General features: G+C 53.3%; 1 protein-coding gene across 7 annotated transcripts in view; it reads right to left on the reverse strand.

The window, feature by feature from the left end:
- DLGAP4 (DLG associated protein 4) overlaps positions 1-26,752 on the reverse strand; it is a 139,193-nt gene that overhangs the window by 22,059 nt on the left and 90,382 nt on the right. For 4 of the 7 annotated variants that reach the window (XM_033074872.2, XM_033074867.2, XM_033074870.2 and 1 more), the window contains 2 exons: positions 25,567-25,617; positions 24,054-24,300 (listed from right to left, as the gene is read on the reverse strand). In XM_033074872.2, coding sequence (XP_032930763.1) covers positions 24,054-24,300; positions 25,567-25,617 — 298 coding nt within the window. Of the gene's footprint in view, positions 1-17,085; positions 17,205-24,053; positions 24,301-25,566; positions 25,618-26,752 lie in introns of those variants that run through there. The other 3 variants (XM_033074871.2, XM_033074869.2, XM_033074874.2) reach the window with 2 other exon arrangements.

The raw sequence follows: 26,752 nt of genomic DNA on the forward strand, positions 1-26,752 counted from the left end.
GCTCAAAGGCATTGCTCAGAACAGCTCCTGTGGCCCCCCAGGACAGACTGACCGTGTCAGCTACTTGGGGTGAGTCCAGCAAGCACTTTCACCTGAAGTGGCCTCGTAAAACAAGAACCACCAGCCAAAAATAACCCAACAGCGAGCGCCGACACAGCCCCAGAGCAGCACTGAGCTTGTGGCACACAAAGGTGGGAGCAAGGAGCAGGTCTCCAACTATCTGCTCAAGGGGTTTGTTTGCCAGAAGGAATCCTCCCTCAGACTATGGCAAAATACAGCAGAACATGGTGCCACCATGGGGGCACATGGTTGGGAAGGACAGAAAGACACTGCTCTTGTCACTCCAGGGTGAAGCACAGAGCATATCCAGGCACAGACCCTCAGCACATGCAGTCGTCCCAGTGTCACCTGTACAGTGTCACCCTGTACTATGCACTTGGGATCACTTCTGATGTCTGTGACACTACACTGGGAAACAAACTTACCCAATCCCACTGCTACACTTTCCTGTAAAGCACTTTCAAGTAATCACTGGTGGTGTTTATGTAGCAGAGGCCCAGTTTCAGAGGAAGAGTTGCCCAGTCAAGTGGCTTGGATCTGGGCCGTGTCAGAAGCCGAGACAGACACTGACTGAAGATGAAGGTCAGTGGAACAGGATGATTCCACCAGACAACTCCTCCATAGGGCTCTGGCAGCCAAGCAGGATCAACACAGCGAACTTGCTGTCAGCAAGAGACTGATCCAGCAGGGAGAAGTCCAGTCCAGTGTTGGAAACAGAGAGGGATTAAGCTCCCACTGCAGCCCAGGTTATTGGAGACCTGCAGATCATACTACAGGAATAACTGTCCTACTCAGTGCACCTAAAAAAAGTTTGCTCTCAATTCTGTCCCTGTATGATAGAGAAAAAATGTCTTTTATCCTCCAACATCCTTTCCAAGGCCAAAAGCAGCCACAAATGCTTTTGAAGATAAATTAATAGTAAACTGCAGGAGGCAAAGAGGTGGGACAACAACAAACAAGAACCTTTAATTTTCATGTGTCACTTCTCTTGTTTCCAATGGCACAATGCTGCTGAAGAGCTGGCAGATGCTGGACCCTAGTCCAACAGGGTTGGGGCACCCCAGGAACACACAGGGCCCAAAGCACTGCTGCCCAGCAGCCATTCCCCCACAGGGCCCACACACTGCTGCAGGGTGGGGCTCCACCTGCTCCAGGAGCATCCCAAACCCACTGCAGGTGCCAGCTGCTTTGGGATTAGCCTCCTGTGGCCTCTCAGGAAGGCAGAGCAGCTTCCCACAGTGCCCATTCTCCACATGCTATGGCTGGTGCCTCCAGCAGCACCATCACACCAACAACGAATCTTGTTCTCAGGGGTGCTTCTATTCCTGTCCCAGACATGCAGCAGACAAGATTCATACCCACAAGCCCAAGGCTTGAGATGGGGAACACAGCTTTGCATTTAAACATCCATAAAAAAATCCCAAACCAACAACCCCCTTTTAGCAAGGAATTCAATTCTATTCTTTTAGCTGTAATCATGACACATAGCCCAGCTGAGGAAACAGAACAGCAACACATTATTTTGGATACTGCTTTGTAAACAGATGCGTGGCCAGTTATCTAATTGTGGAAACATAGACATGAGTAGGCTCGAAGAGAGCAACAGAGCACTTGCAGGGTTATTTCACTGCAAGCTCACAGCAATTTGCATCATCCCCATCAGGAAATTTCCATGGAACTGCAATGTCAGCACTTTTGCTACAACACACCTGGGAGAATCTGCGAGGTGCCACCTCCCTTGGGTACCACAAGATTATCCCCTCCTACTCTGGCCACTCACAGACACAACCACGAAGACAGTTAGAGAAGGTATTTCCTCAGCTAATTGCTAATTACATTAATTGACAAGACATCTGACTCAGCTGCTCTAGAGCCTGGTGGAAGCTGGGCCTCCTTCTCCCTGTAGCAGGAATGCCTTATCTGTGGGGAGAGGGTGTAACAGCAGTGAGTCACCTCTCAGATCCAGCAGGCCAGCCCTGGGACACAGTTGATGCCAGCACAGCCCCCTGACTGCAGGAGGATGTGCCTGCCCTGGCAGCTCACAGCAGGCAGGCAGTGCTGGCAGTGCTCCAGCACCACAGGTGCTCTGCACAAGGTAACACAGCTAGCACTCCTGTGATGGGATCCATGGACAGAGGACAGCAGTCACAACTGCTGAGCTCAAAGGAAGAATAGAAGAGTGGCCCAGGATGAGGCTGGCACAACACAGAACACAAAACTGTGCCTGCTCTCTGCACTGGCACATGCATGTCACATCCACAGGGACAGCAGCTGGCTTGGGAACAGCAGAGCCCAGGCCCTTTTCCTCCCACCTTCTCCTGAACCCCCTCAGAGTTGCTCACACCCAGGTGCCAAATTTTTTCAAGGTCTGGAACCCAAGCATATTCCAATTTAAAATACAAATATTAGTATTGTGTTAAATACCAGCTGGCCAGAAAGCCAGGGGGACATCCCAAATCCAGCACCCTCCCAGGCTGCTGTCTGGCAGAACACATGCCTGGTACAACAGGGTCTCCCCCAGGACTATTCAGCTGGAGTCTTTCAGAAGTGCTCCCTGTTCAGAATTCAGGGACAGTTCAATGCTATGGCAGTGCTGAAGGAAACATCTTGATACAACTATAATGGGGGTTTTGGGTAAGCTGGTAAATTTTCCACAGGAGCACCAGTGCATGCCAGTTCTGCAGGCACAGATGTGCACACAGCATTTCAGTGAGTGGCCAAGAATGGACTGGGAGGCTGAGTACCCCTTCTAAACTAAAAGCACCCTGGAATTTCTCTTACAGACTTCAGTCTGAGCTCTTTGCTCACTTCTGCCATGATTTTGTAGCATGAACATGATTTAGTGGAAATTTTAACTGAGTATGAATTCATACGATCTCTGGAAGCCTCGCCTTAGCAGGCTGCCTGTTCTTCCCTCAGTTCCATCTCAGGAACTGACTCTCAATACATGTAGCACTCTGAACACAGAGGAAAGCACAACAGCACTTCCTAAAGTTAGAGATGGGCTCCCATGAGCAAATGATCCTGCAGTTCCTTATCCAAGCTGTTATCAGAGGAATAATGCTCTCAAGAATCCAAGCAGAGAATTGCTTTATGGTTTAATTCAGCAGTTCCTGCCAGAATGAACCACTGTGCTTAAGGCTTTGGTTCCTGTACACCAAAAGAGTTTCAAAAACCTTAAGTTATTTGACATTTAGATTTCCCACATACAACGTACATTCTCTGTAAGGATCAGAACAATCCTTAGTTAATGTTAGGTGTAAGAGCAATAAAGTGCAAAGAGCAATGTCATTGAATAGTAATTGCTTCTGCAGTGTGAAAGCTCCCAGTCTGGCAAAGCAGGTTTCAGTCAGACTTTGTCCTGCCATGTCCCACTGGCATCTGGAGTGTGCAGCCCCTGGACAGAGGGGTGTTCACCTGTTGGCTCCCTGAAGGTACCAGGGAACAAGAAGAAAAACTGAGCAAACCAGAAGGCACAACCTGAAACTCTGGAGAGCAAGCACACTTCAAAAATTCCCAAACCACTACTAAGTGTAGGTTTCCCTACATTAAGATGACCCATAGCTATCCCCTTTCCTGCCAGTGAGCACTGTAGGGATCGCTGTGCTCACCAAGGTGAGCAACAAGCACCTGCTGCCCCTGAAGACCAGAAACACAACCACAACAGCAGCACACACCGTAAAGTAGCTGCACTCTGAGGAGAAGGTCCAGAGTGGGAATCACACCACTTGAAGAGTCATTTCCCATATGTTTGAGAACATGGGCCCAGATTTTCATGCTCTGGTGCCTAACAGGATACCAGGTAGCAGTTCAGATGTATTAAGCACTCTGTTTTATCAATACTAGAAAAATCAGACCCCCCAGACAGAAACTCCTCACTAAGGAAACTCACCTGCTGGTCTTATCAGTAAGTTCACCATAAACTCAGCTATTTTATTTATAAATCCCATCTGCAAGAGGAAAAAGGAGTTCTACCTTCAGTTTTTAGTTACTGGAATATGCAGAAACTGTGTAGAAACCGAGAGCTCCCATATGCACAAGTTCCACTGCAGAACATGCAGAGCTCCCCCTTCAGAAGCTCCCTTCTGGACTAGTTCCTTCCTACATTTCTGGCTGTAGCTACTTGAAAACCCCAACTCTGACCTTCACCACTTAGAGATGGAGGAAAACAACAACCAAGAGCTCAGAACTGCAGTCAGTGCTTCCCAGCAAGAGAACTCCACTGGCAGCCTTCTGAGCCTGTGCACTGGACCTCAACGTGTTACACAAGGCCAACTCCAAATCCAGGTAGCCATACAGGTCTGGCAGGAATCAGCTGTGGTACAGATGGATGGCACAGAGAACCTCAGCACTAGAGGCCAATAAACAGCACCATCACCCCTTCAAATAAATAAATCTATTGGTAATCTGAAGCCAAGTGCACAGAGGGAACATGCAGAACAGGTGAGCTCAGGTGTGCCCACAGCACAGCATACACAGGTATTCCCAAACCAGCACAGACAGTCTGCTCCTGAATACATTCCCTCTCCAGGAAAACCTCCAAGGACTTGCAAAACCCAGGCATGGGCTTAAGCATGGGTTACGGTCTCTGGAGAATCCCAGAAAGATCTGGGCTGGAAGGGACCTTAAAGATCATCCAGTGCCACCCCCCTGCCACAGGCAGCAACACTTTCCACTAGCCCAGGCTGCCCTGCCTCTGTGGCCAGGTGTGCAGGCTTTCCAGCTTACCAGCCATTCCCAGCTTTTTGGCAATCCCGTCAAGAAGATTAAGTCAGCCTGAAGAGAGTTAAATTGTCAGCTCAGCTTTCAGCACCAGGAGCACAGAGGTGTCTGACAGCACCGCCAGCTGTGCTTCCCTCCAAGCTCCAAAGTTTCTCACAGTGTTGCACAACACACAGTGCAGCAAGTCTGCCTAAAATATGCAAATATTACCAACACAAGTGATTCACAGCCCTGAAGTTTGTCACTGGCTGGACAAGATCTTTAAGACTGAAAGCAACCACGTGCCACCCTTGCCCACTCTTGTGCTCGCCCCACATCAGTACACAGTTCAGTGAGTATAAAGAGCTCAGGCACAGCTATCACTGAGGTATTTTCCTTCGGCGGAGGGTTTAGAAAAGCACAGACAATACAAAGAGCAAATGCACTTCCCTCCAAAGCATCAGGAAGGACTCTGTCTTTGGCCACTCACTGACCAAGAGGTAAAGAGACACCAAGGGAAAAATCCTGCTCTGTGTGGCAGCTTGCTCAGATGGGAACCTGAGGCTTCCACACATTCAGCAACTTCACTTTTCTACTCATCTGCCAGCTCTGCAGCCTCTCCTTCTGTTTGCTTTGAGCACAAATCCATGTTCCCTAACCTCCATCTCCGGGTGATGCTTGCAGGAGCCATTACTTGCATATGAGTATACAAGGCCATGGCTGCAATAGGATCAGGCAGCTCTGGTTTCACAGCCTTTATCAGAGATCACACACAACAATCTGATGCCTGCTGCAAGCCAGGACCTGGAGACAAGCAACCTGTTGACTTGTAATCTGAACAAGCACTCAGTGTCACAACCCTGAACCAGCTCCTGCTGCAAGAATGCTGGAAACTTCAGCGCTGGGAAGATGCCCAGAGAGACTCATAGCAATTTTCCCTACTTTATCTTTCAGGGAGGAACATAATTTCCTTGTATCTTGTATATTTTTCAGTTATTCTATAAAATTTATCAGTGTCCACTCGCGCTTCCCTTTTAAGTCTTGACACTGCTACCTATAGGCAACCATCTTCTACAATGGACATCTTTTAAAACTTGTTTGAATACAAGTCTGAAGTTCAGAGTACTCAGCAGAATACCACATTAATTTGCAGAATATATTAGGTTTTATGCTTTTGTTCCCATCCTCAAGCACTCAGCCTGCCTTGGTTGGCACCTCAGGTTTTCTTTCTTTTCCTTTTTCAGAGGCCAACTGAGGGGCTTGAGGAACCTGCAGGTCCTGAGGGAAGAGGTTTGGCACACGGGAAAGGACATCACTCAATGCATTTGCAAGGGTAAAACACTCACACTGCAGCCCAGGGGGGTCTGTGCAGCCCTGCAAGGGGGGAAGTAAGTAAATCATCTTCTAGGGCTCAAATCTGGGGGATAAGAAACTCCACACAGTCTTATTCTGAGAGAATAAACCATTTCACAGGGACTTGCTCATGTAATAAAGGAATTGGATGAGGTTAACTGTTTAGACAAGCCCGTAAGTAAGGACAGAAGGACTAGTTTCCTTCCAGAAAGCTTCACAGCCTTTAATGGAAATCTCCAAATTATTGGGAATTAGTTGTTTTGCTATATGAAGGGAACCTTCATTGCACCCCTTCCCATGGATGTAGTTCTCAACAAACATTGAAAATGGGAAACATGCCACAATATAGCTAAACCTACAAACCATGCACACTTTGTAGGTAAGCTTTTAACTCCTTTCCTGAACAACCTCTGTCTGTGCATTGCAGCCATAAACAGTGTCACTCCCAGACCCTCATGCAGTTTTCTCCTCTACAGTAACCAGTGTGCTGGAAGTCAGAGTCAAGCAGCCTTGAATGGCCTTGCAGCCACCAGGACAGATGTGACCAGTGTCAGGAGGGAATGAAAATATGACCCACCCTCTGCTTTTTTAAAGCAATGCTGGTTAAAAAGCAGATTTTAGCATCTTTAACCAGACAACAGCTACTTTAAAAACAGCAGCACTATAAATTAACATGATTCAAATGCAACTGGCCTTTCACCTATTTTTCCTCTAAACAGGACACGTATCAAATGTTTCAAGGGAACAGACAAGGTGAAAAAAACCTTGCTCTTCATGCTAAGAGCTGTTGTAGCCTTTCATCCTGAAGACCCAATGGCCCAGAAGGGGAAAAAAAAAAAAAAAAAAAATCTGTCAGCAGAACTGCTGGAAGACAGTTTTGATCTTTTCAGGAAAACAGTAAAAAATTTCACACTTGAAAAAGCCAACTTGCTGGAGTTTCCACATTACACCAAGTTTTGTCCTTTTAGCCTCAATGCAAGGTTGCTTAAAGCAAAGCTCAAGAGAGCTAATGTACTTGCCAAGGAAGTGTCAACCCCGAGAGCTGCCACCTCAGAGCAGTGCCAGCCAAACTGCACAGGTGCCATGCACAGGTCCCTGCTGAGCAGTGGGACCAAAACACAGCCTAGGAGAGCACCCTGATCTCACTCAGGGACACCTCACAAACAGGGGAAATCTGCACGTCCATCCCCCAACATCAAACATTACAAACAGAACAGTTACAGGTAACAAGCTTCTGTGATGGGTATGACAAAGCCCTCTATCAAAAACAAGAAATAACTGGAAAGCATCAGCTCCCTGCTTGCCAGGCTGGCCCTGACACCACTCTGCCTCCCATTAATCAGGAGGAAGATAGTTAATATTTGAGTAGGCTATTACAGCTTAAGGCAGAGGATGCGGGACACTGTGTCACGCTCTCAACTAGATTCCTTACAAAAAAATTAAACCAAGATAAAGCTGAAGACAAATGCACAGCAAAGGCTATACAGGGCAGAATACATCCTCATAGTGTTCTGGTGACAAACCATGGTATTTCAGGAAACAGGAAGCTCCCATTGTTTTGGCAGAATAGAATTAAGCCATGAAATAAAGCAAATTCTCTGCTACATCCCTGCCTCTGCTGAGCTCACACAGATCATGTTGGCTCTTCTGGTCTCATCACCCAGCTCACCCCACTAGGTGCTTTCCACAGAGGAAACAGGTGTCCCAGAAGTGCTGGAAAGGCAGGAGGCCCCAAAACAGCTCTTCCAACTTACTCCCTGGTGAAACACTGATGTCAGGACTAATGTCCTGACTAATGTCAGGAGCTGAAAAAGCTTGTTATCCCCCAGCCCAGGAACACCAAGCCTGGCACTGTGCCCAGTATGTGACCCAGTGGGTGCCTGGGTTTTTAGAACCACAAGCATTTGCCAACAGGGCTCGAGTGCAGCAGCACAGCAACTGCTGCACATCTGGGGCTTCCTGGCATTAATTTAAGAGAGCTCAATAACACACGAGGAGATGGAGACAGTTTTGAGAAGGAGGGTATACGAGATTTTTGTCTGCCACCACCACTCCAGTAACAGCCTTAACATCACAGCTGTAATTCAGGCTCATTTCAAAGTTCCATATATTGCCTAAAGTCTATTGAACTGTTCTGCTTTCTGCTCCACCTATTGATTACTGGGGTGGACGGGGTGAGGGGCAACAAGAGCAACTGCCTGCCAGCCACTTTTCAGTGATGCACATCTCCTGATATCATGACTGTCTCCATGGTGACACAGCAACACAACTGAATTGAAACAGGAGGAAGCCAATTAGAACAAGAAAGCTCTTTTGTGGTTGGAACCATAGTAATTAGCAGAAATAAGAGAAGCCATTATAAAAAAGACATTGTTGTAACAATAAAAAGCTTGCTTGGTGAACCCCAAATCATATATATATATATATATATACATACAATCCCTTCTAGACTGGAAAACCCATGATATCACTAGCTGCATTCCCAGTGCCACAGAACACTGAGCACAGCCTGGATCCGAGATACCACTTTTCATCTCCCCTCATGTTGAGCTCTCCTCTCCACTGGAGCCTGCTCACATGCTTAGGAGGCTCCTCAGCCCTTGAGCTCAAGCAGAGCCCCAAGCTGAGGTGCCTTTCAGCCTGCCACAATTAGCACACACGTGTGCAGGGGCACACACAAAAGAAACCAACCTCAGGCTGCCAATCCACAGCGACTGACGCCAGCTAAGGCTCCATCTTCAGGGATGAAGCACAGTCACGGTTTGGAATGGATGATATGAACAAGATCTGTACCCTCTAAATATCTACACTGTTTTGTTTTCAATCTCCAAATGAAAGGAGCAATCTCAGCCAGAGCTAGTAACACTATGACAGTCCCAAATCTGACTCCCTACCTTATGCTGGAGGTTGATCAGGAGGCAATTGCTGCAGTCCCAGAGATGAGGTAGCTGCTCTATTGCTCCAGGGTGGCCAGAGGCAATAAACACACAGCTCTAGGAATTCCCAGGGAGAGCAGCTGCTTGGAGTGTTCCACAGTCAGGCTCTCAGCCTGAGGCACCTCCAACTCTGGCCATCCATTCAGCCCATTAAATACCAGTGACGTGTTGTACATTCACCATATTTTTCTTTTCTCAATCAAGCCTAAAAGCTGCAGCAGGTGGGGAAAAGCTGAGCACAAACTTCCAAGAAAGAAAGCTTGAAGGTGTGAGGCACAGTACAAAGTCAGGGCACCTGAGGCAAGAAGAGCAGCAACCAACACAGCCACTGGAACATGGCAACTCTGCACACACTGAAGGTTAAACCTCCACAGGTAACGCTGCTTCCCACAGCTCCTGGGAGTAGCCCTGTTGTGCTCCTCTCCTGCAATTCCATGGGAAAGTGAGACATTCAATGCTGGCAGGCCAGGCAGAGCACACAGGTCCCTGGTAGTGGCACACTCATGGCATGTGGAGGTAGGGCAGCAATCTGCTTGGCAGCTGGTCTGTGACAAGAAGCACAGCTGCCCAAAACTGAGTCACCTTAGAAGAAGGCAAAAAAAAGATGCTGAAAAGCATGACACCATATGAATTAGGATAAATTAGATTTAACAGGTGCCCTCAAAACCCTCTACAGAAGCATTTTTCAGACATAACCATTCAAGTGAGAGTCTTTGTACACAACCCTTGTACCAGACGCTGTATCTGTCAGGTGAGGTTATTGCACATGCAGCAGTAGAACTTGAGGTAAGGCACAAACAGTGACTGGGGTTCTTGTTGGGGTTCAACATTAAAAATGAACCATCCTGCGGTGCATGCCTCAGGGGAGGGACTTCCTCAAGCCCCTGCCACCTCTGAACACAGCTGGTTGAAAGGGGAAACACCTTTTGGCACATGCCTTCTGCAGAGCTGCACCTGAGTCACTCCAATTTCCAAATGGTGGAGATCAACCCTTCAGAAGGTTTGTGTTCATTTTTTAGTATATTCTGGATTCTGTGTTCCTGCTTTCCCAGCTCATTCACCCGGATTTGCAATCACATACACCTGCTGCCTGCACACACACACCATCACCCACACCAAGAGTATGTTTGCTAACAGAGCAACAACTAGCACAGAGCAGAAAACATGATTTTCTGTGTGAACCAGGCCTTGCAGCAGTAGAAAAAGCCATTAGCTACAGAAGGGAAAGAAACAGGCAGAGGCAGAAATAAAGGCTTTGGAAATAACCAGCCTCTAAAAAGTTATTTTTAGATCTGCCTCCCCCAACACCCAAGATACTTGGAGCCGTTGAAAAAAATAAATCAAAGGTAAGCGCACAAATAGCACTGCCAGGAGAAAGCAGGCAGTGCTTCAAAGTTACTGCTGCCACCAGCAGTGATGGCTGACCTGGTTCTGCTCCATTTGGGAGAGCCTCGTTAGCCTGGCCTCTGCTTTGCTGTGTTACAGGAGCTCAGGGCATCCAACCCACAAGTGCTGGGCACTGCAGGATGCTGCCAGCCGGGCATTGCTGTCTGGGACTGAGCACAGCCTGCATGGGGGAAAGGACAGGCAGTCCATCCCCTCTGCATGGGGGAAAGGACAGGCAGTCCATCCCCTCTGGACAGCACACTGCTGTCACACAATCAATTAGGCTGGAAAAGCCCTCTGAGACTAAATCCAATCTGTGATCGAATACCACCTCGTCAACTAAAACACGGCTGAGGCCACATTCAGTCTTTCCTTAAACACCTCTACGGATGGTGATTTCACTACTGCCCTGGGCAGCTCATTCCAGTGCTTGACTACCCTTCCTGTGAAGAAATTCCCCCCAATGTCCAACTTGAACTCCCCTGGTACAGCTGAAACTGAGCCCTTACCTCTCCTCCTGTCCCTTGTTTCCTGGGAGCAGATCCCTCCCTTCCCCCCCCGGTTGCTCCCTCCCGTCAGAGTTGTGGAGAGTCAGAAAGTGCCAACCGAGTCCCTCTGCTCCTCCAGGTGGTCCCATTCCCTTCCCTGGACGGGGGCTGTGTCCCTGCACACTGACAGGGCACAGAGCGCTCTCGGAGCGGGAGTCGGAGCTGGCGCAGCACAGGCCGGCCGGGTCCGGCGGCTCCCCGGGCCTCGCGCACCGCGGGCAGCCCCGCACGGCAGCGGCCCGGCCCGGCCCGGCCCCGCTCACCTCGCCCTACGGCCCGGCCGCAAAGCGCGGCAGCCGCAAAGCGCGCCCGGGGCCGGGCAGGAGCCGCCCCCAGCACCGGGACCCCCGGCCCTGCTCCGCCCGAGCCCACCCCGCCCGCTCCCGCTCGACCCCCGCAGCGGCACACTACACGCCCTGTGCCGTTTGTGCAGCCGTGCGAAATCCACTCTGAGCACGTCTCGCTAGCAAGCGCTGGGCATCTTCCAGCTGCAGCGCATGGCTCCCGCTGTCACACAATCACTGAATCACTTCGGCTGGAAAACACCTCTGAGACCACCGAGTCCAATCTGTGACCTATCCTCGCCTTGTCACCGGCCCAGAGCACTGAATGCCACCTCCAGTCCTTCCTTGGACACCTCCAGGGAAGGGGACTCCACCACCTCCCTGGCAGGCCTTCCAGTGTCTGACCACCCTTTCCGTGAAGAAATTTGTCCTAACGTCCAACCTGAACAGCTTAAGGACAATGTCTTCTCATCCTGCTGTTGATCCTCGGTTCCTGCCCTGCTGCCCTGAGGATGCCACTGAAGACACTCTCCCTTTTATCTCTTACCACTGCACATTTCATCAGTCCTGATGCACTACAAACAGGAATTAAAGCATCACACAGATGGACACCCAAAACACAGGGATCCTTCTGGCCAGGGCCCACACTGGGCCCTGGTGGGTCTGAGGGAACATTTGACTGTCAGACCTGCGCGTTCACCAAACCCTCACCCGGCTGTGACAGCTGACAGGGAGCAGCATTCACAGCAGCAGCCATCTGGACACGGTGACAGTAGCCACAGCTCCATCCAGGCCTTTTGTCTGCCTTCCCAAAGCCCTGATTCCCCCAGTGAGGTTGGCTCAGTGTTTCACTTGTGTGAGAACAACTCCTGGGAGGGAGCAGGGCATGGAGGGCTGCTCAGGCAGCGTCCTCTCAGCACTCATTTCCAGCAGGCCTCTCAATGGAGCAGCAATGAAAGTTAACGTGTGGCACCACACCGCTGATAGTGCAACAGGAGGGAGATTGCAGGATGACAGCAACCCTGACACTGAACTTGTGCCAAGCATAAAGCACAACAGCAGCAGCACCGTGGCCAAGGCAACAGGCTGCTAGTGAGCAGAGTTCTGCTTCCCAGCATCCAGGATTCCCTGCTCAAGGCCTGGCACTTGGCACGCTGCAAACCTAAGCATCACTGAAACCAAATCCTTTGGAAATAAAGTAGCTGCTTTGTCCAGAACCAGGAGCTCAGGAGGTGCAAGGATTGTGCAACACCCTTGTACTTCCAAGGAATCAGACCAAACACTGGTTCAGGCACTGGGAGAAGTTCTCCATCTCCATTGCACCAGTACCCATCTCCCCAAAGCCACCTTCTCCCCTGAAAAGTTCCAGCCCAGGCTGTACAAGGCTGGGCATTACAGCAGTCCTGCACTGCCAGGGAGCTTGCTGTGCTCAGAGCAGCAGTGCTGAGAGGCCAGAATTCCCAGTCTGGGCCTGATGCTGGAGCAGCAGCTCGGACTGGCAGCACTGGCAGCTGCTCAACAGAGCGCACCAAAGCCTGGAAGAGCTCCTGCCCAGAAATGTTGTAACTCGGGACCTCATGTTTGGGACACGCTGGGGGACTGAAAAAGCCTCAGGGTTCAAACAAGGGAAAGGAGGGTTCCCAACAAAACAGCCACCCCAGTGACCTGAGAGCCCTGCCACAGCGTGCTGGCTCACAACCTGTCCTGCACACACTGTGCTCCACAGAGCAGCACTGTGACCAGGCTGGCAGCCAGGCACGCACACAGCTCCTAACTAGGGCCTTCAGGAGGGTCCAGGCTCTCCCTCGGGGACAATTCCACAGCAGCCTTTCAGACACTTCCTCTGGCTTCAGATACAGGCAGCTGGCTTATGTGTAAGGCCCAAGAGGGATGCAGCATCCACACTTTTAAGTTCCAAATTTTAGCTTCCAGTTCAATGCAGCTGTAACTATGCCCACACTGGGTAGGAAGTTTAGGCTTTGAGATCCCTCCTGCACACAGCAAATGCCTGGCTGGGCCCTGTTAAGGTAGATCTCAACCACTCCCAGAATAGAAACAAAACAAGACAAATAATACTTAGAAGTTTGACTAATCTTATGAAAACAACTTGTAATAAAAATTCCCTTTTATGAACACTTAAACAGCTTTCAACAAACATCAGCTTGCACTAAGACAGCACATCAGTAGAAAGGCATAAGCAACTTCTCATCTCCACTTTAATTCCAGCTCTGACAGACCTGCAGCACAGGTAAGAATTTACCTTTGAAACATTCACCACTCAAGTTTCTTGGTCAAACTTCAAACTGGAGAGAGACAAAACAGCAGCTTAAGCTTTGATCTCTTGGAACTAGGTTCAGAGATGATCACTGCAGTGAAACCTGGATGTCTTAACAAAGAGCACTAAATGGGATACACAAGATTGACTGTCAACACATCCTTGATGTAAATACTAGTGCTAAGGTTTAGAACTTACGCACATTCACTGTTTCCTTTTTGAGCACTGCTGCCTGATGCACCAAGCTACAGGCTGGCTCAGGTGAGTCCTCTTAGAGATTGGTTTCATGTTCTTTGTGTTCCCAGAGAAACTTCACTCCCGAGACCCTGCAGAGCAGTGGGGATAACCCAGTTCTTGCATGCACTGTCTGCTCAGGTGATGCTGCAGCACCTGTATGGGCATCAAGCACCCTGCCTGTGTCCTAGTAAGTGCAGTGCCCATCTGCCTTTACTGGCAATTCACACTGTAAGACTAAGCTCAGCACCAAGGAGGGAAGGAGGAGAGAATCAGAACTCAGCTGTCATCCTAGATGTACAGAAATTTGGGAAGAGGCCTGGCAGTGCCTAACCCACAGCCCTGTCCTTTACAGAAATTGAGCAGTCCTCAGTCCTGAGGGACCATTAACTCCCCCAGCAATGATTGTCACCTTCTGTGACAGCAGCCTAGCAGCCCACACTGAGCTGCCCTGCACTGGGACTGCCCTACCTAATGCTGCCCATTTAATTAGAGACCAGACTCATGTGGGCAGATGGATCTGAGCATTTAACTCACTGTTTTCAGTGAAAATGACAATTTTTCACAATAGTGCCTTTTGCATTCACCAGTCAGATCCTGGCAGAGCAGAAGTGAAGCTCAGGACTTCAGCCATGGGGCTGTTGTTTCCTCTTACTTCTCCAAGGGACAGAAGGTTGGTACTTAATGCACCGATCTGCACCAAAGGGCCAGCAATTAATTAATTCTGCAAGACAAATTGAAGTGGACAGAATTTCTAAATATTTTCTTCTCTCCTAAACTGGCCCATCTGCAAATAATTTAACTTATGCTCATTAAAAGGCAGCTTGTGTCAAACCCTGGTGTCATTCTGCACCCCACTTCTCTCCAGGTAGAAGACTGGGAGAGAAGGGAAAGAAACTCATTTTTCCATGAGCTCTTCTGGAGAGACCTGAATTCACCATTCCCAACTCCAGCCCTCACAGAACTTTATCCAACAGCCTGGACTCTAATCGCCTTTCATAGCAAACAGCAATCATACTTAGCACCACTCCCCTCCCTTTTAAATCTGCTCTGATAGAAAACACACTGACAACTTTTCATGGCAGAAATTAAAGTGGATTTTTCTTGAACAAGGCCACCCGCCTGCACAGCTTTAATCCTTCCAACTCACATATGTCCCTGTAACTTGCACTGTTCTGAATCCAATTATGCCTCCTCAATCCATTAAAAAATATTTCAGGCAGGTTGCACAGAGCAAGAGTATCAGCTGAACAGGCACAACCAAGCCCTGTTGCACCATGGCTCTGTAGGCTTTCCTCTCCAGGTGTGCGCCAAGTAAGTTATGAGAAAAATTAAAGTATCACAGTGACTTTCACACAGTCGAGTGACTAGTTCACTCCAGACTATCCCAGTCTGGGCTCAAACAACAAGAAAATCCATACAGGAGACAACAACTGACACACAGCTATTTGTAAATGTTTGGCTGTCATTAGTTACCCATTAAAAGCTTTTAAAGTTCTCTTTCTCTGGCAGCACCCACAGCTAGGAACACACTCACGGAGCAGCAGGTCTCCCATGCATCAGGCTGAGCAGCAGAATAACCTTGAGCTGAGCAGTTAGAAGTATCCACAAATCCAAACTGCACACACAGATCAAGCACCCAACGACTGACACAGAGCTGTGAACAAAACAAGCTGACAACGCACCCTGGGACACCAGCTACGTTTCCACACAGGGACCTGTGTGGGGCTCCCAGCACACTGTGCTTTGTCAGATCCCATTAGGTTCTACAGACGGACAATCCACGTTTCACAGAAACCAAGTTCTTCCATTATCATCTTTGCTGCCCAGGGTCTGCTTATCCTTTCCAGACTGGCACAGTGCAGAGCAGTCCACATTCCAGCACTTTCAGGGCCACACTGCAGTTCCTGGGGCCCTCAGCTGCACCCCAAAGCTACACTGCCATGACAGAAGCAGCGAGTTAAATGCAAAACCAGCATGTGGCAGTTCAGCATTTGCACCTTAAACATGAATTTTTAGGTTTTCCACACCTGCCAACCACAGACAAATTCTGCAGATAACCCTCCTCTGAATATCTGGGTACAGACACACGTCAATACTTATCTGAAAGCCAAACAGACTGACTTTGATCAATAGTTACACTTTTCTCCATGCCTTCAAGAACATGTAACTTCACAGCACCAAATGCCTGTTGGAAGAGTAATTACCAGCAAAGTAATTTGGACCCTCTGGAGTCAAGTCTGCCAACTAACACGACTTGGCAATCTGGCTTGTTATCATCCCACATGATTGGAATTTATTTTAGGATTCAATGCCACATGCTGTGGGCTTTTTTTTCCCCTTTTCCTCCCCCAAGTGACAAGCTACAGCCTAGGATTCAGAGGTCCTAATTCCATTCCCATCTTAAAGACATTTCCTGCACACCCTGGGGTCAAGGTCTTTGCAGAGTAAGTAATATTAGCCTGACCAACATCATCCTGCAAGCAATACTCCTTTTTGAGCCTCTCAATCAAGAATGGAGTGAAAATTAAGAGTTATATTTACTGACTGCTCACAATGAGCCGTAACATCCCCATCCTCCTGCAAGGCACACCGAAGCAGGGTTGCACCTGCGGTTAAATCCCGAGGGATTCTGCCTCAACTCCTGCACAGGGCGGGCGGCTCAAGGCTGGGCTGCCACACCAGGTACGTTCAGCCGGAACCTGTTCTCCCAGGCTAAAACCAGAGACTTTTCAGAGCCAGCTCTGGCCGGGAGGTGCCAGCTCGCTGCGCTGCGAAATGTCAGCCTTCAGCTCCGTGCCTCGCCCAGACAATTCCCTTTTCTTCTCCAGGGGAAGAAGAATCCGAACGCCTCCCCAAAGAAAGGGCCCGTGTCCCCCTGCGGGGAAGGCATTTTCAGTGAAGCGCCGCTTCCCTCCCGGCGGCACCCAGGGACTCCTCAAGCGCCTGAAGCACCGTGCCGGGCACCGGCCTGACTGCGCGCGGCACCGGGGGACGGGTACAGCGGGGCGGCACCGGGGCAGCGCCCACCCCGCCCGAGCCCGGCTCCTCGCGGCGCAGGCGGCATGCGGGGGAGGACGAGGAGGATGGAGCGGCCCCCACAGCCCAACCCGGCCCGGAGCCGAGCGGGGCGGCCCCGGCGCTCCCACGGAGGCCCGGGACGCGCGTGGGAAGCGGAAGGGGCGGCGGGCCCGGCAAGCGGCGGAGCAGCGGCAGCAGCGAGGAAGGGAGGGAAGGAGGGAGGGGGCGGCACCCCGCCCGCAGCCATGCAGGGCCCGGCTCGGCCCCCCTCTCGCGCGGTCACTCACATTGCCTGAGGAGCTCCAGACACAAAGCCATGGGAGACACAAAGAGGGGCGGAGGGGACCGGAGAGACGGGGGGGCGCGGGGCGAGGGCGCTCGGCCCGGCCTGGGTCCCGCGGAGGGGAGGAAGAGGAGGACGAGCCGCCGGCGGGGCCGCTCGCGGTCCGGGGCCGCTCCGGCTGCTCGTGCGGCCGCCGCTGGAGAAGGGAGGAGACGCCCGGAGACGCCCGGAGCCGCCACCGCACTCACCGCGCCCGCCCGCCGCTCCGGCCGCGCGACCGGGCGGGGCCGCGCATTAAACGGCCGCCCCGCCCCGGGACCGCCCCGAGCCGGGCACGACACCGCCCCGAGCCCAGCCCCGCCCCGCCGCGTCCCACGGCCGCGCGGGTCCCTCCGCCCCGCCGGACCCTCGGCACCCCCGGCACTGCCGGGAGGAGACGCGGGTGACGGCAGCCGCTCCCTCACCGCTGCTGCCGCGGGGGGAGCCGAGCGCTGCTGAACAAAGCGGGCGCCGCTCCCACCCCACGCGGGAGCTTTGTCTCCTTATCGCGGCAGCCGCGGTGACATCTTCCCCACGCGGCAGCGATGCCACCCACGCGCAAACGTGGGTTTGGCTGAAAGAGTCCTCCCGTTCCCCCCGCTCCACCCCAGGGCGCCGTGGGATCCCCGTGGGCGGCCGGGGCAGGGGCGCAGCGCTACCGCCACGCACCTCCTGCAGCATCGCCGAGAGGAACCCTTCGGTGCAGAGTGAAACACATGGGAAAGGAACAAATGGGACGAGAAGGTTTCCCTCGTGGGTGTTTTCCCCTGGTCCCAGATTTGCTGGTGTTCTGCCCCGCTGGGCACGGGGAGAGGGAGCGGAGCCTTAGCGGGTGCAAGCGGTGTGTTGCTTCCCCTGGGGCTGATAGAGGATAGAGGTGCGGAGGGGAGCAGGGCTGGCACCGCGTGCGGGCTGCGGGAAGAACCTGCTGGGCAGAACCACCCACAGAGCACCCACAACCACGCTGGGTGCTGCAGGACCATCCAGCTCTATCCCTCAGATCCTGCGCCGACACACGGAGCTGAGCACAAAGCTCCCATGGACTGGGGCTGGGGACAGCTCTGCGAGGCCGGAGTCACTCTGTGTGGTGAGCAGGGAGTGCCCGCCCGCCCAGCGCGGCGGGGCACTGCTGGTAATCGGCCCGGGGTGTGCGAGCAGCGGTGTTGCCGCGTGGCCCCTGCCAGCAGAACGTGTGCGGCCTCTTGCTGCTACCATCACTCGATGCTGCGATTTATTGATGGCTCGCTGCGCTCCCAGCACTCGGAGAAGGGCTGGTCTGCAGCAAGGAGCGATCAAAGCACCGTGGGAAACAGCGCGCTGAGCTCGAGCGCTGCCGGCTCCGCAGGCAGGACTAAGCCGCCGCCCTCGGCATTCAGCGACTGAATCGCTGCAGATTTGCTGCTTCTGCTCTTGGAAGCAGCAGCACAATGGGGCTGAAGGAGGATTTGGTCACAGAGTCAGCCCTGAGTCTTGGGACCCTCAGCATAGGGCCTCCGCTGCCTAGCAAGGAAAAAAGGACACTTGTTCTCAGTTCAGGGTCCTCCAGGTAGATCTGAACTGCCAATCTCCTCCTGAACCCTCAGAAATATCCAGGTTGTGGCTCAGTAGATGGAAAAGATAATAGGAAAGCGTGAAGGGGAAGAAAAGCAACCCAAACTGAGACATACACCAAGAAACCCTCATTTGCCTGCACTGTCTGACATCCTAAAAATGCTCCAGGCTGTTTGCAGAGCCTCACTCAACCCCACCCAGCCCTGCTCTCCTGGCACTTGTGCGTCTGTCTCAGCTAAGGCTGTCGTTGGCTGCTGCGGGGCTGCCCCAGTGATGGCACGAGCCCTGTGGCCACCTGGAGCCGCAGAGGGGCTGAGCATCACCGACACTGGGGACACAAGTGGACATACCTGTGACTATCTGGTGTCAGGGCAGCTCTGTGTTCACCTGGGTCACAAGAATGGCCAGCATGTGGGGATGCCACCAGGCTCCTTGGCCTGACAAGAGACCTCAGGTGTCTGTGTAGCTGGCACATTGCCTTCCAGCAAGCATGGACTCCTGGCGCTGCCCTCCCAGAGGCTCTGAGCGAGCTGAGGCACTCCTTGGTGCTTTGGCTTCTCTCCCATGAGGACAGCACCAATTCCCTTTCCTGCTATCAAAGCTGATAAAAGCAAGCAACAAGAAAGACTTGTCCATATCAGCAAAGGGAAATGCTGGCAGCTGTCTTTGTTTCTACTCCTTTGTAGATGGTCCCTGCTGGGAGAAGGCAGGCTCAGCCAGGACCTTGGAGCCACACTCACCTCCCCGGTGTCTGCTTGTGCCAGCACAGCATCACACAGTGTGGCTGCAGCTTTCCCCTTCCTAGGGACCGGGGCATTTCTGTGGGCTCAAACCCACTGCAGCTGGTTTTGTGTGCCAGACATGTGCCTGCAGCAGGCAGCGAGCTCACAGCCTGGGTGCTGCCCATGGGAGTGCTGAAATCTGGTAGCAAAGAACACAGGCACATAAAGACAAAGATGGTTTGGGTTTGGGGGTGGAGCCCAGAGCAGGGCTGTGGCCATGGCACGGCTTCCTGGGGAAAAGGGAGCGCTGGCTGGGCACAGGGCGGTGGTGGAGTTTCCATAATAACAATGGAAAGATCAGAGGTGAAAAACGAACAGGCAAATGCAGACAGAAGCAGCTGTCATGAATTTCTTTTTGTCCCACAGACACATGAATACATCACAGAATGTGTGTATGTGCCCTTTTTTCCTCTGCAAACACTGATGGAGCATGCAACAGAAATCTTTCCCTGGCACACACATACACACACACGCTCTCCCTCTAATCCCTTTCCTGCCTGTATGTCAGAGAAAGCTATTTCTGGAACATGAAATCTAGGTCAAAAAGAAGGAGAAAATCTGAAGGGAATGATAACAGTCCCTCCCGAAGGCCGTGTGGGGTCAGCTCAGGCCGAAGGAATTAGGAGGGGCTGCAGTGCTGCTTCACCCCTGGCTGAGCGATGGTTCCTGGCCTGGTGTGAGCTCCCTATGCCTTTCCACTGCTGCTGCTTCCCCACAGGGGAGAGAAGGCCATGACAGCCAAGAGAACCGCAACAGAAATTGCCTGCCTACACAGACACCAGGATCACAGTACACAGAGGAGGAGAAGGAGGAGGAAGATACACGACTTTCCCTGAAGCCACACGACTTTCTCAGAAGCTGTGGAAACTCGTCCCACAGTGAGCCAGCCCTTTGGGAGTGTGCCAGCACAATGAGGGGTGCAGGTACTTTGTTCTTCCTCCTAAGCACAACCCTGCTGCCCCTGCAAGAGCATTAGTGCCAGGGGACCATGCTGTCACCTGCCTTCTCCCAGGGCAGGGCAGGGTCCCCAGAACAGCCATGGGCCCAGAAGCCAACTCTCTAATTTAGTTAAAAACAGGGAAAAAAAAAGGTATACAAAGAAGACAGGAAGCAGGTGGGACACAGAGGGCAGCTGTTCTGTCCCAGCCTTTGGGAGTATCTCTCCCAGGCAGTGCACTCCTGCCCAGCCTTGGCAGAGTTCTGGTATATTGATGGGCACAAGGTGCAGCCCTGGCCTCCCTGCAAGAGATGGACACAGGATAAGGAGCTGGACACCTGAGCTTTGTCTGAACAGGCTGCTGAATCCTAGGGCAGGATACTCTGAGCAAGGGTGGTGTTACCAGATGGTACAAGAACTGGGAAGAGCTCGAGTTGAAACTGGCTTGGTGTGAGCTTTCCCTGCTGTATTTGCTTGCTCACCTCTGTTTTCCTGTTCTCCCCTGGACATCAAATATTCCGTTCTGTGTTGCAAGCAGTCTATTAAACAAGCAATTCCCAGAGCTGCCTCTAATAAGCAGAAGCCGAGGCTGGGGAGCCCTTTGTGGTGCTCAGGAGTCAGCGCGGCTGTCACTGCACGCCTGGCAATTAGAGGAATAGGTTCCACTGGGGCTTTTGAGTCTCTGCTGTGCAAGGCACAAAGCTTTGTTTAAGGCTGATCAAGGGCAGTTCATCATCTGTCTCGCTGGCTATCAAATGGGAGCTAATTGCCTTGTAATGTGCCGGTGACACAGGCATTAGTGGGAGGAACTGGCGTGGCAGGGGTGTGACAGATGTCAGGGCTCTCCCCCGTGCTCCCCACATACCCCGCATGGAGCTCGCTGCCCCCCCCCCGCCCTCTGACAGTGCCTGAATCCCTATGCTTTAGCATCCAACCCCCACATGGCCCTCAAGGAGCAAGAAGCCTATGTTGGCCCCAGAACTGCTGTTGCTGGTGCCTGCTTAGGATGTGTCCCTATACAGACAATAGCATGGTGGTCCCCACTCCTCTGGGCTGGTGCACAGATGCTGGAGGAATCCCTGGGAAGTGTCTGGGTGAGGACTTTTAATGGTGTCATCCCAGAGCCCTGCATAGAGCAGAGGCCATGAGTGACCATTACACCTGCAGGTGACAGTGCACCCTGTCACTTTTCCATCTGTGTCCAGGCTGATGCCACCTGCTGCTCGGGAGGCCCCTCTCCTACACCACCAGCTACTTAAGAGTCTTAGGGATGTGCAGCAAAGGCCCCAGGGGTGCTGGCTGACAGCAGCTGAACATGAGCCAGGTGTGCCCAGGTGGGCAAGAGGCCAAGGGCACCTGGCCTGAACCAGCTATGGTGTGGCAGAATCAGGGCAGTGAGTGTCCCCTGTGCTGGGCACTGCTGAGGCACCTCAAGTGTTGTGTCCGTTTCTTGGCCCCTCGTGACAAGAAAGACCTTGAGGGGCTGGAGCATGGCAAGGGAAGGAAACGGAGCTGGGGATGGAGCACCAGGAGCAACTGAGAGAGTTGAGGTGCTCAAACTGGAGAAAAGGAGGCTCAGGGACCTCTTTACAACTCCCTGACAGGAGGATGCAGCTAGGTGGGGACTGGGCTCTTCTCCCAACAAGTAGCAGGATGAGCGGAAATTGCCTCAAGTTGCATCAGGAGGGGTTTAGATTGGATATTAGGGAAAACTCTTCATGGAAAGGGTGCTCAGGTACTTGCACAGGTTGCCCAGGGCAGTGGTGGAGTCACCATCCCTGGGAAGTGTTCAAAAAACTTGTGCCTGTGGCACTTGGGGACATGGGTTAGTGGTGGCCTCAGCAGTGCTGTGTTGACGGTTGGACTCAATGATCCTAGAAGGCTTTTCCGACCAAAGTAATTCCATGATTTGCAGGGGAAAGGAGTCCAGATGGCTGATTAGAGGTGTGAGTGCAGTCCAGATGTGTCTCCTGCCTCCCACATCCTGTGCACGCACAACCACAGATGCTCCTCTCTGCTCCCCAACCCTCCACTAGAACCCTTTCTCTCCCAAAGCCCCAACAGCCAATGTGAAAGGCTGGGGGATGCTCTGGGAGCCAGCAGAACTGTGCTGGCTCCTGTCAGAGAGAGGTGGCACCCAGGCATTTTAGAAGCCCCCTCTGTGCTGTGCCTGCTGCTGCTGCCCGATGTCAGCCTGGAACTGTGGCAGCACCGAGCTCAGCAGTGCTGAGCCAGCAAGGAGAGAGCTGTGGGAGAGCGGCAGCCAGGTGGAAGGAGTGTGGGAGAGAAGGAGAATGGAGAGGGTAGCAGGAAGGAGGGACAGGGCTGAGCAAACAGCTCATCTGTCCCAGCGGATCTCTTCCAGTTCCTGCCTCATCCTGTGGACCTCGACTGGGATGCCTCTGCAGCTCAGACCACTGAAGAGAGATGTTATGTTCAGCCATGCCCATATCTCTGGGGAGGAAGGCCTGGAGCCAGGCAGGAAGGCTGCCAGTGCCTCCTCCCCACTCTTCCCACTCTTCCCAGAGTTGGGATGTGCCTGTCTCCCACTGACAGCCCACCCTAGTGCTCTGGCAGCTTTGCCCACAGCAGATGAGCTGAGGCTACTCTGAATCCCCCCTGGCACCAGAGCTGGTGCTGGGAGGCACTGTCCTGCTGGTCCTGATCCCAGCACTCCCATGGGGATGGGATGTGCTGCCTCCAGAGACAACCCTGGGGAGGTTCTGGATTCCTCCTGCTTGCTCTGGCGTCTGCTTTGCACCATGTTCATGCACCACCATGTTCAGGAACACCAAGGTATCACCTTTGCTAACCAGTTCCCAAAATTATCCTCAGGATGGGAACTCAGCTTGTGCTACACCTGAGTCCCATCCAGAGCACTGAGGTGGCCAGAGTCGGGGAAGGCACAGACTGCCTTGGAGAAAATGATGGAAAGTGATGCAGATCAAGGGACTTGGAGTATCATGGAAATGCTGCCATGGCTCGGTACAGGGATGCTGGGCTCTGGGACTTGGGAAGGCTTGTTAGTGCCTTGGAGCTCAGTGCAAGACCTGTTTGTGCCCCACAGCCAGGGATGTTGGGTCATCACAGAGTCACAGAATGGTTTGGGTTGAAAGGACCACAAAGCTCATCCAGTCCCACCCCTGTTTTGGGCAGGAACACTTTCCACTAGACCAGGTTGATCCAAGCCCTGTCCAGCCTGGCCTTGGACCCTTCCAGGGATGGGGCAGCCACAGCTGCTCTGGGCAGCCTGTGCCAGGGCCTCATTAACCTCTAAGATCTTCCTGGAGCCTTCTCCTCTCCATTGAACATTCCCTAATCTCTCAGCCTGTCTCCAGAGCAGAGGGGCTCCCGTCTTTGGAGCATGTCTGCAGTAGGGATCTCAGGAAAGCAGAGTAGAGCAAGCGGGAAGGGGGAATTTCCTCCCTGGACCTGCTGGTCACATCTCCTTTGACACAGCACCCAGAGCCCATCTGCGATTCCAGCACCCACATCCAGCTGCTGCCCATCCTCTCGGGCACAGAGCAAGCCCCACACGCCCCCCAAAAGTCACGGACAACCACGACTGGGGATGCAGGTACCCGAGCCCAGCGCCTCGCGTGTTCGACAGCCCCCAGGCAGTGACAGCAGTGTCCCCTGTCCCCTGCACGCCGCTGCACTCACTGCTGTTGGTGGGCAGGGTCCTGCTGCCGCTGAGGCTGCCCGTGGGCGGCGGGGAGATGGAGCGGACGGAGCCCGTGTCGTCCTCCTGGGAGCAGCCTGCCTGGATGGCGCGGAGGTAGCTGTGGCTCCGGGATCGGAAGTAGCTGGGCAGAGGAAGGTCCAGCACCTCCGCGGCCGCCGACTCGGCCTCGCTGTAGGTGGAGTCGCAGACGGGCTCGTACTGCTCTCCCAGCTCCGGCTCGGGTGCCTGCACGGGAACAGGGGCAGCCTCAGTCAGTCCCTGCCTGCGGCCACCCTTCTTCCCTTCCCTTCCCTTCCCTTCCCTTCCCTTCCCTTCCCTTCCCTTCCCTTCCCTTCCCTTCCCTTCCCTTCCCTTCCCTTCCCTTCCCTTCCCTTCCCTTCCCTTCCCTTCCCTTCCCTTCCCTTCCCTTCCCTTCCCTTCCCTTCCCTTCCCTTCCCTTCCCTTCCCTTCCCTTCCCTTCCCTTCCCTTCCCTTCCCTTCCCTTCCCTTCCCTTCCCTTCCCTTCCCTTCCCTTCCCTTCCCTTCCCTTCCCTTCCCTTCCCTCCTGCTCCACGCCCTCTGGCCACTCCTGCGTGGTCCTGCTCAAGGCAGGGGGTCAGTGGTCAGTACTGCTGGGGCACAGGGTGTCTGGGGCTCTCTGCTGAGACAGGGAAGAGGAGCACCTCCTTGGAGGTGAGAGGGTCCCTGCTTGTGGAGTAGGGGACACTTACCAGCGCAGTGCCTGTGAAACACCCCCAGCCCTTCTGGTAAGAGCACATGTGGCTAAAATGCCAGTGCAGTCTTTGCCAGGGCCCCTGTTCCAGCACAGCTGCAACACCCCAGCCTCAATGTGAGACCCCGCCAGGGCAGGCTTGCTGCTCGGGGGCAGCATGGGGAGACAGCAGGGGAGAGGTGTGGGCTGGCAGACAGCCCCAGCACTTGCCTAGGGTGGGTCTTAGAGTCCATCCCAGCCCCATCCCTGGTGAGGGCCAGGAGAGGGCTCGGCTGTGACCAGGGGTGAGCAGGGCAGGGGCAGCTCTCCCACTGCCCCAACCTTCCTCCCTCCTGCCCACAGCCCTGCCTTGCTCTCCTGTGGTAGCTACTGGACAAGCTTGGTCTTAGGAGAGGCTCAGCCAGGTCTAACCAGACCCAGCCCAGAGCAGACTCTGAAATATAGGTGAGAGATGCTCAGACTGGCCCTGTTGCCCACATCCATCTCTCCTGACCCTTTCTTTCTCCTGGCACACAACGACATTGCTTCTGCTCAGCATTGGCATCTGAGCTCCACAAGGTTTGGCTCAAGAAACCTAAAACTGATGGTCCCTAAGCCCCTGCTGGGCCCAGGACTCAAGCTCTCCAGCTGCCTTGCAGTGCCTGGGTCAGGGATGCTGTCTTCTCCTCTTTTCCTTCCCCTCCTGCCACTGGCCTGGCCTCACTCCCTGCCGTGGGTGTCCAGGCTGGCCCCAGAAAGCTCTGTGAGGAAGCATGAGAGAAACACTAGCGGGACAATACCTGCTCTCCATGGGTAAATATCTGAGGGATAAGTGAGGGGGGTCCAAAGATCTGGAAGAAAGAGTTGGAGAAGGTTAAAGGCCAAGAACAGGGGAGCCCCTCACACAGACAGTCACTGCACAAGGACCGAGGAGAAGGGGAGCAGAGGCCCCGTTCCCTGGGGCCACTACTGCTGACACTTCAGTACAAACTGCAGAGCTCGTAGGATGCCAAGCGAGGCCACACAGGCCCCTCAGACAATGGCACGGACATGGCAAAGCTCCACAGGACACCTCAACCACAGGAGAAGCTGCTGAACATTCAGCCTGCTCTGTGCACCCACAGGGGACACTGGGAACACACCATGCTGGGACCCCCCTCTGCACACAGGAGCAGCTGGATAAGGTGGCTATGGCTCCCTCTGAGCACCTCTGGATAGCCCTCAGCACTGGCCAGCACCTCACAGCCTGCAGAACGGGGGAGCTGTCTCTCAGGAGCGGTCCCTGCAGGGCTGGGCTGGCCAGCTCGCTGCTGTCTCCTCACACCAGAAGAAGCCACACAGAAGCTGTTCTGCCTCCCCAGCAGAGCAAAGCCATGGACACACTCAGCATACAGACAGACCCCTGCCAGACACTGCGCTGCCTCTTCCTCCTCCTCTCCACCCTTGGGGCTGTGCCTGGCACCAGCTGCCCAGGATGACTCCTCTTGAGAAGAATCCAGGTTCAAAGTGTACCTGAGGGCTTGGCTCTGGGAATGGGCTTGGCCCTCTTGCCCAGGGCACAGCTCACGGTGGGGCTTGGCAGTGTTTGGATCACCAGCTCTGTCCCCCTTGGTGTGACAGGAGTGCTGACACACACACCTGGTAATCCCCGGACTCCCAGAGGGCTGCACGGTGCAGCTGGGCGGGGACAAAACCAAGCAGAGGCGACTTGTCTGTCAGAGTTAGGGATGTTTCCATGTGGGAAGACACTGGGGTCTGGCTGGACACAAAAGGAAGATGTTGGAGGTCACACAGAAGTGAGGGCAGGGCAGGAACTGGCACTGGGATGGATGAGACCAGCATGCACTGGCAGATGAACCAGCTTCATCCTGGATCAGCAGATGTGCAGTTTGTGAGAGGCCTCTCAATCCTGGCCAGCTGCAGCTGACCTCTCTGGTTTTCAGCGGACAGTGGCAGAGTGCACATTGTGGCAGCATCCTCTTGTGT

Source organism: Catharus ustulatus, chromosome 17 (genome assembly GCF_009819885.2).
Source record: "Catharus ustulatus isolate bCatUst1 chromosome 17, bCatUst1.pri.v2, whole genome shotgun sequence".
NCBI lineage: Eukaryota > Metazoa > Chordata > Aves > Passeriformes > Turdidae > Catharus > Catharus ustulatus.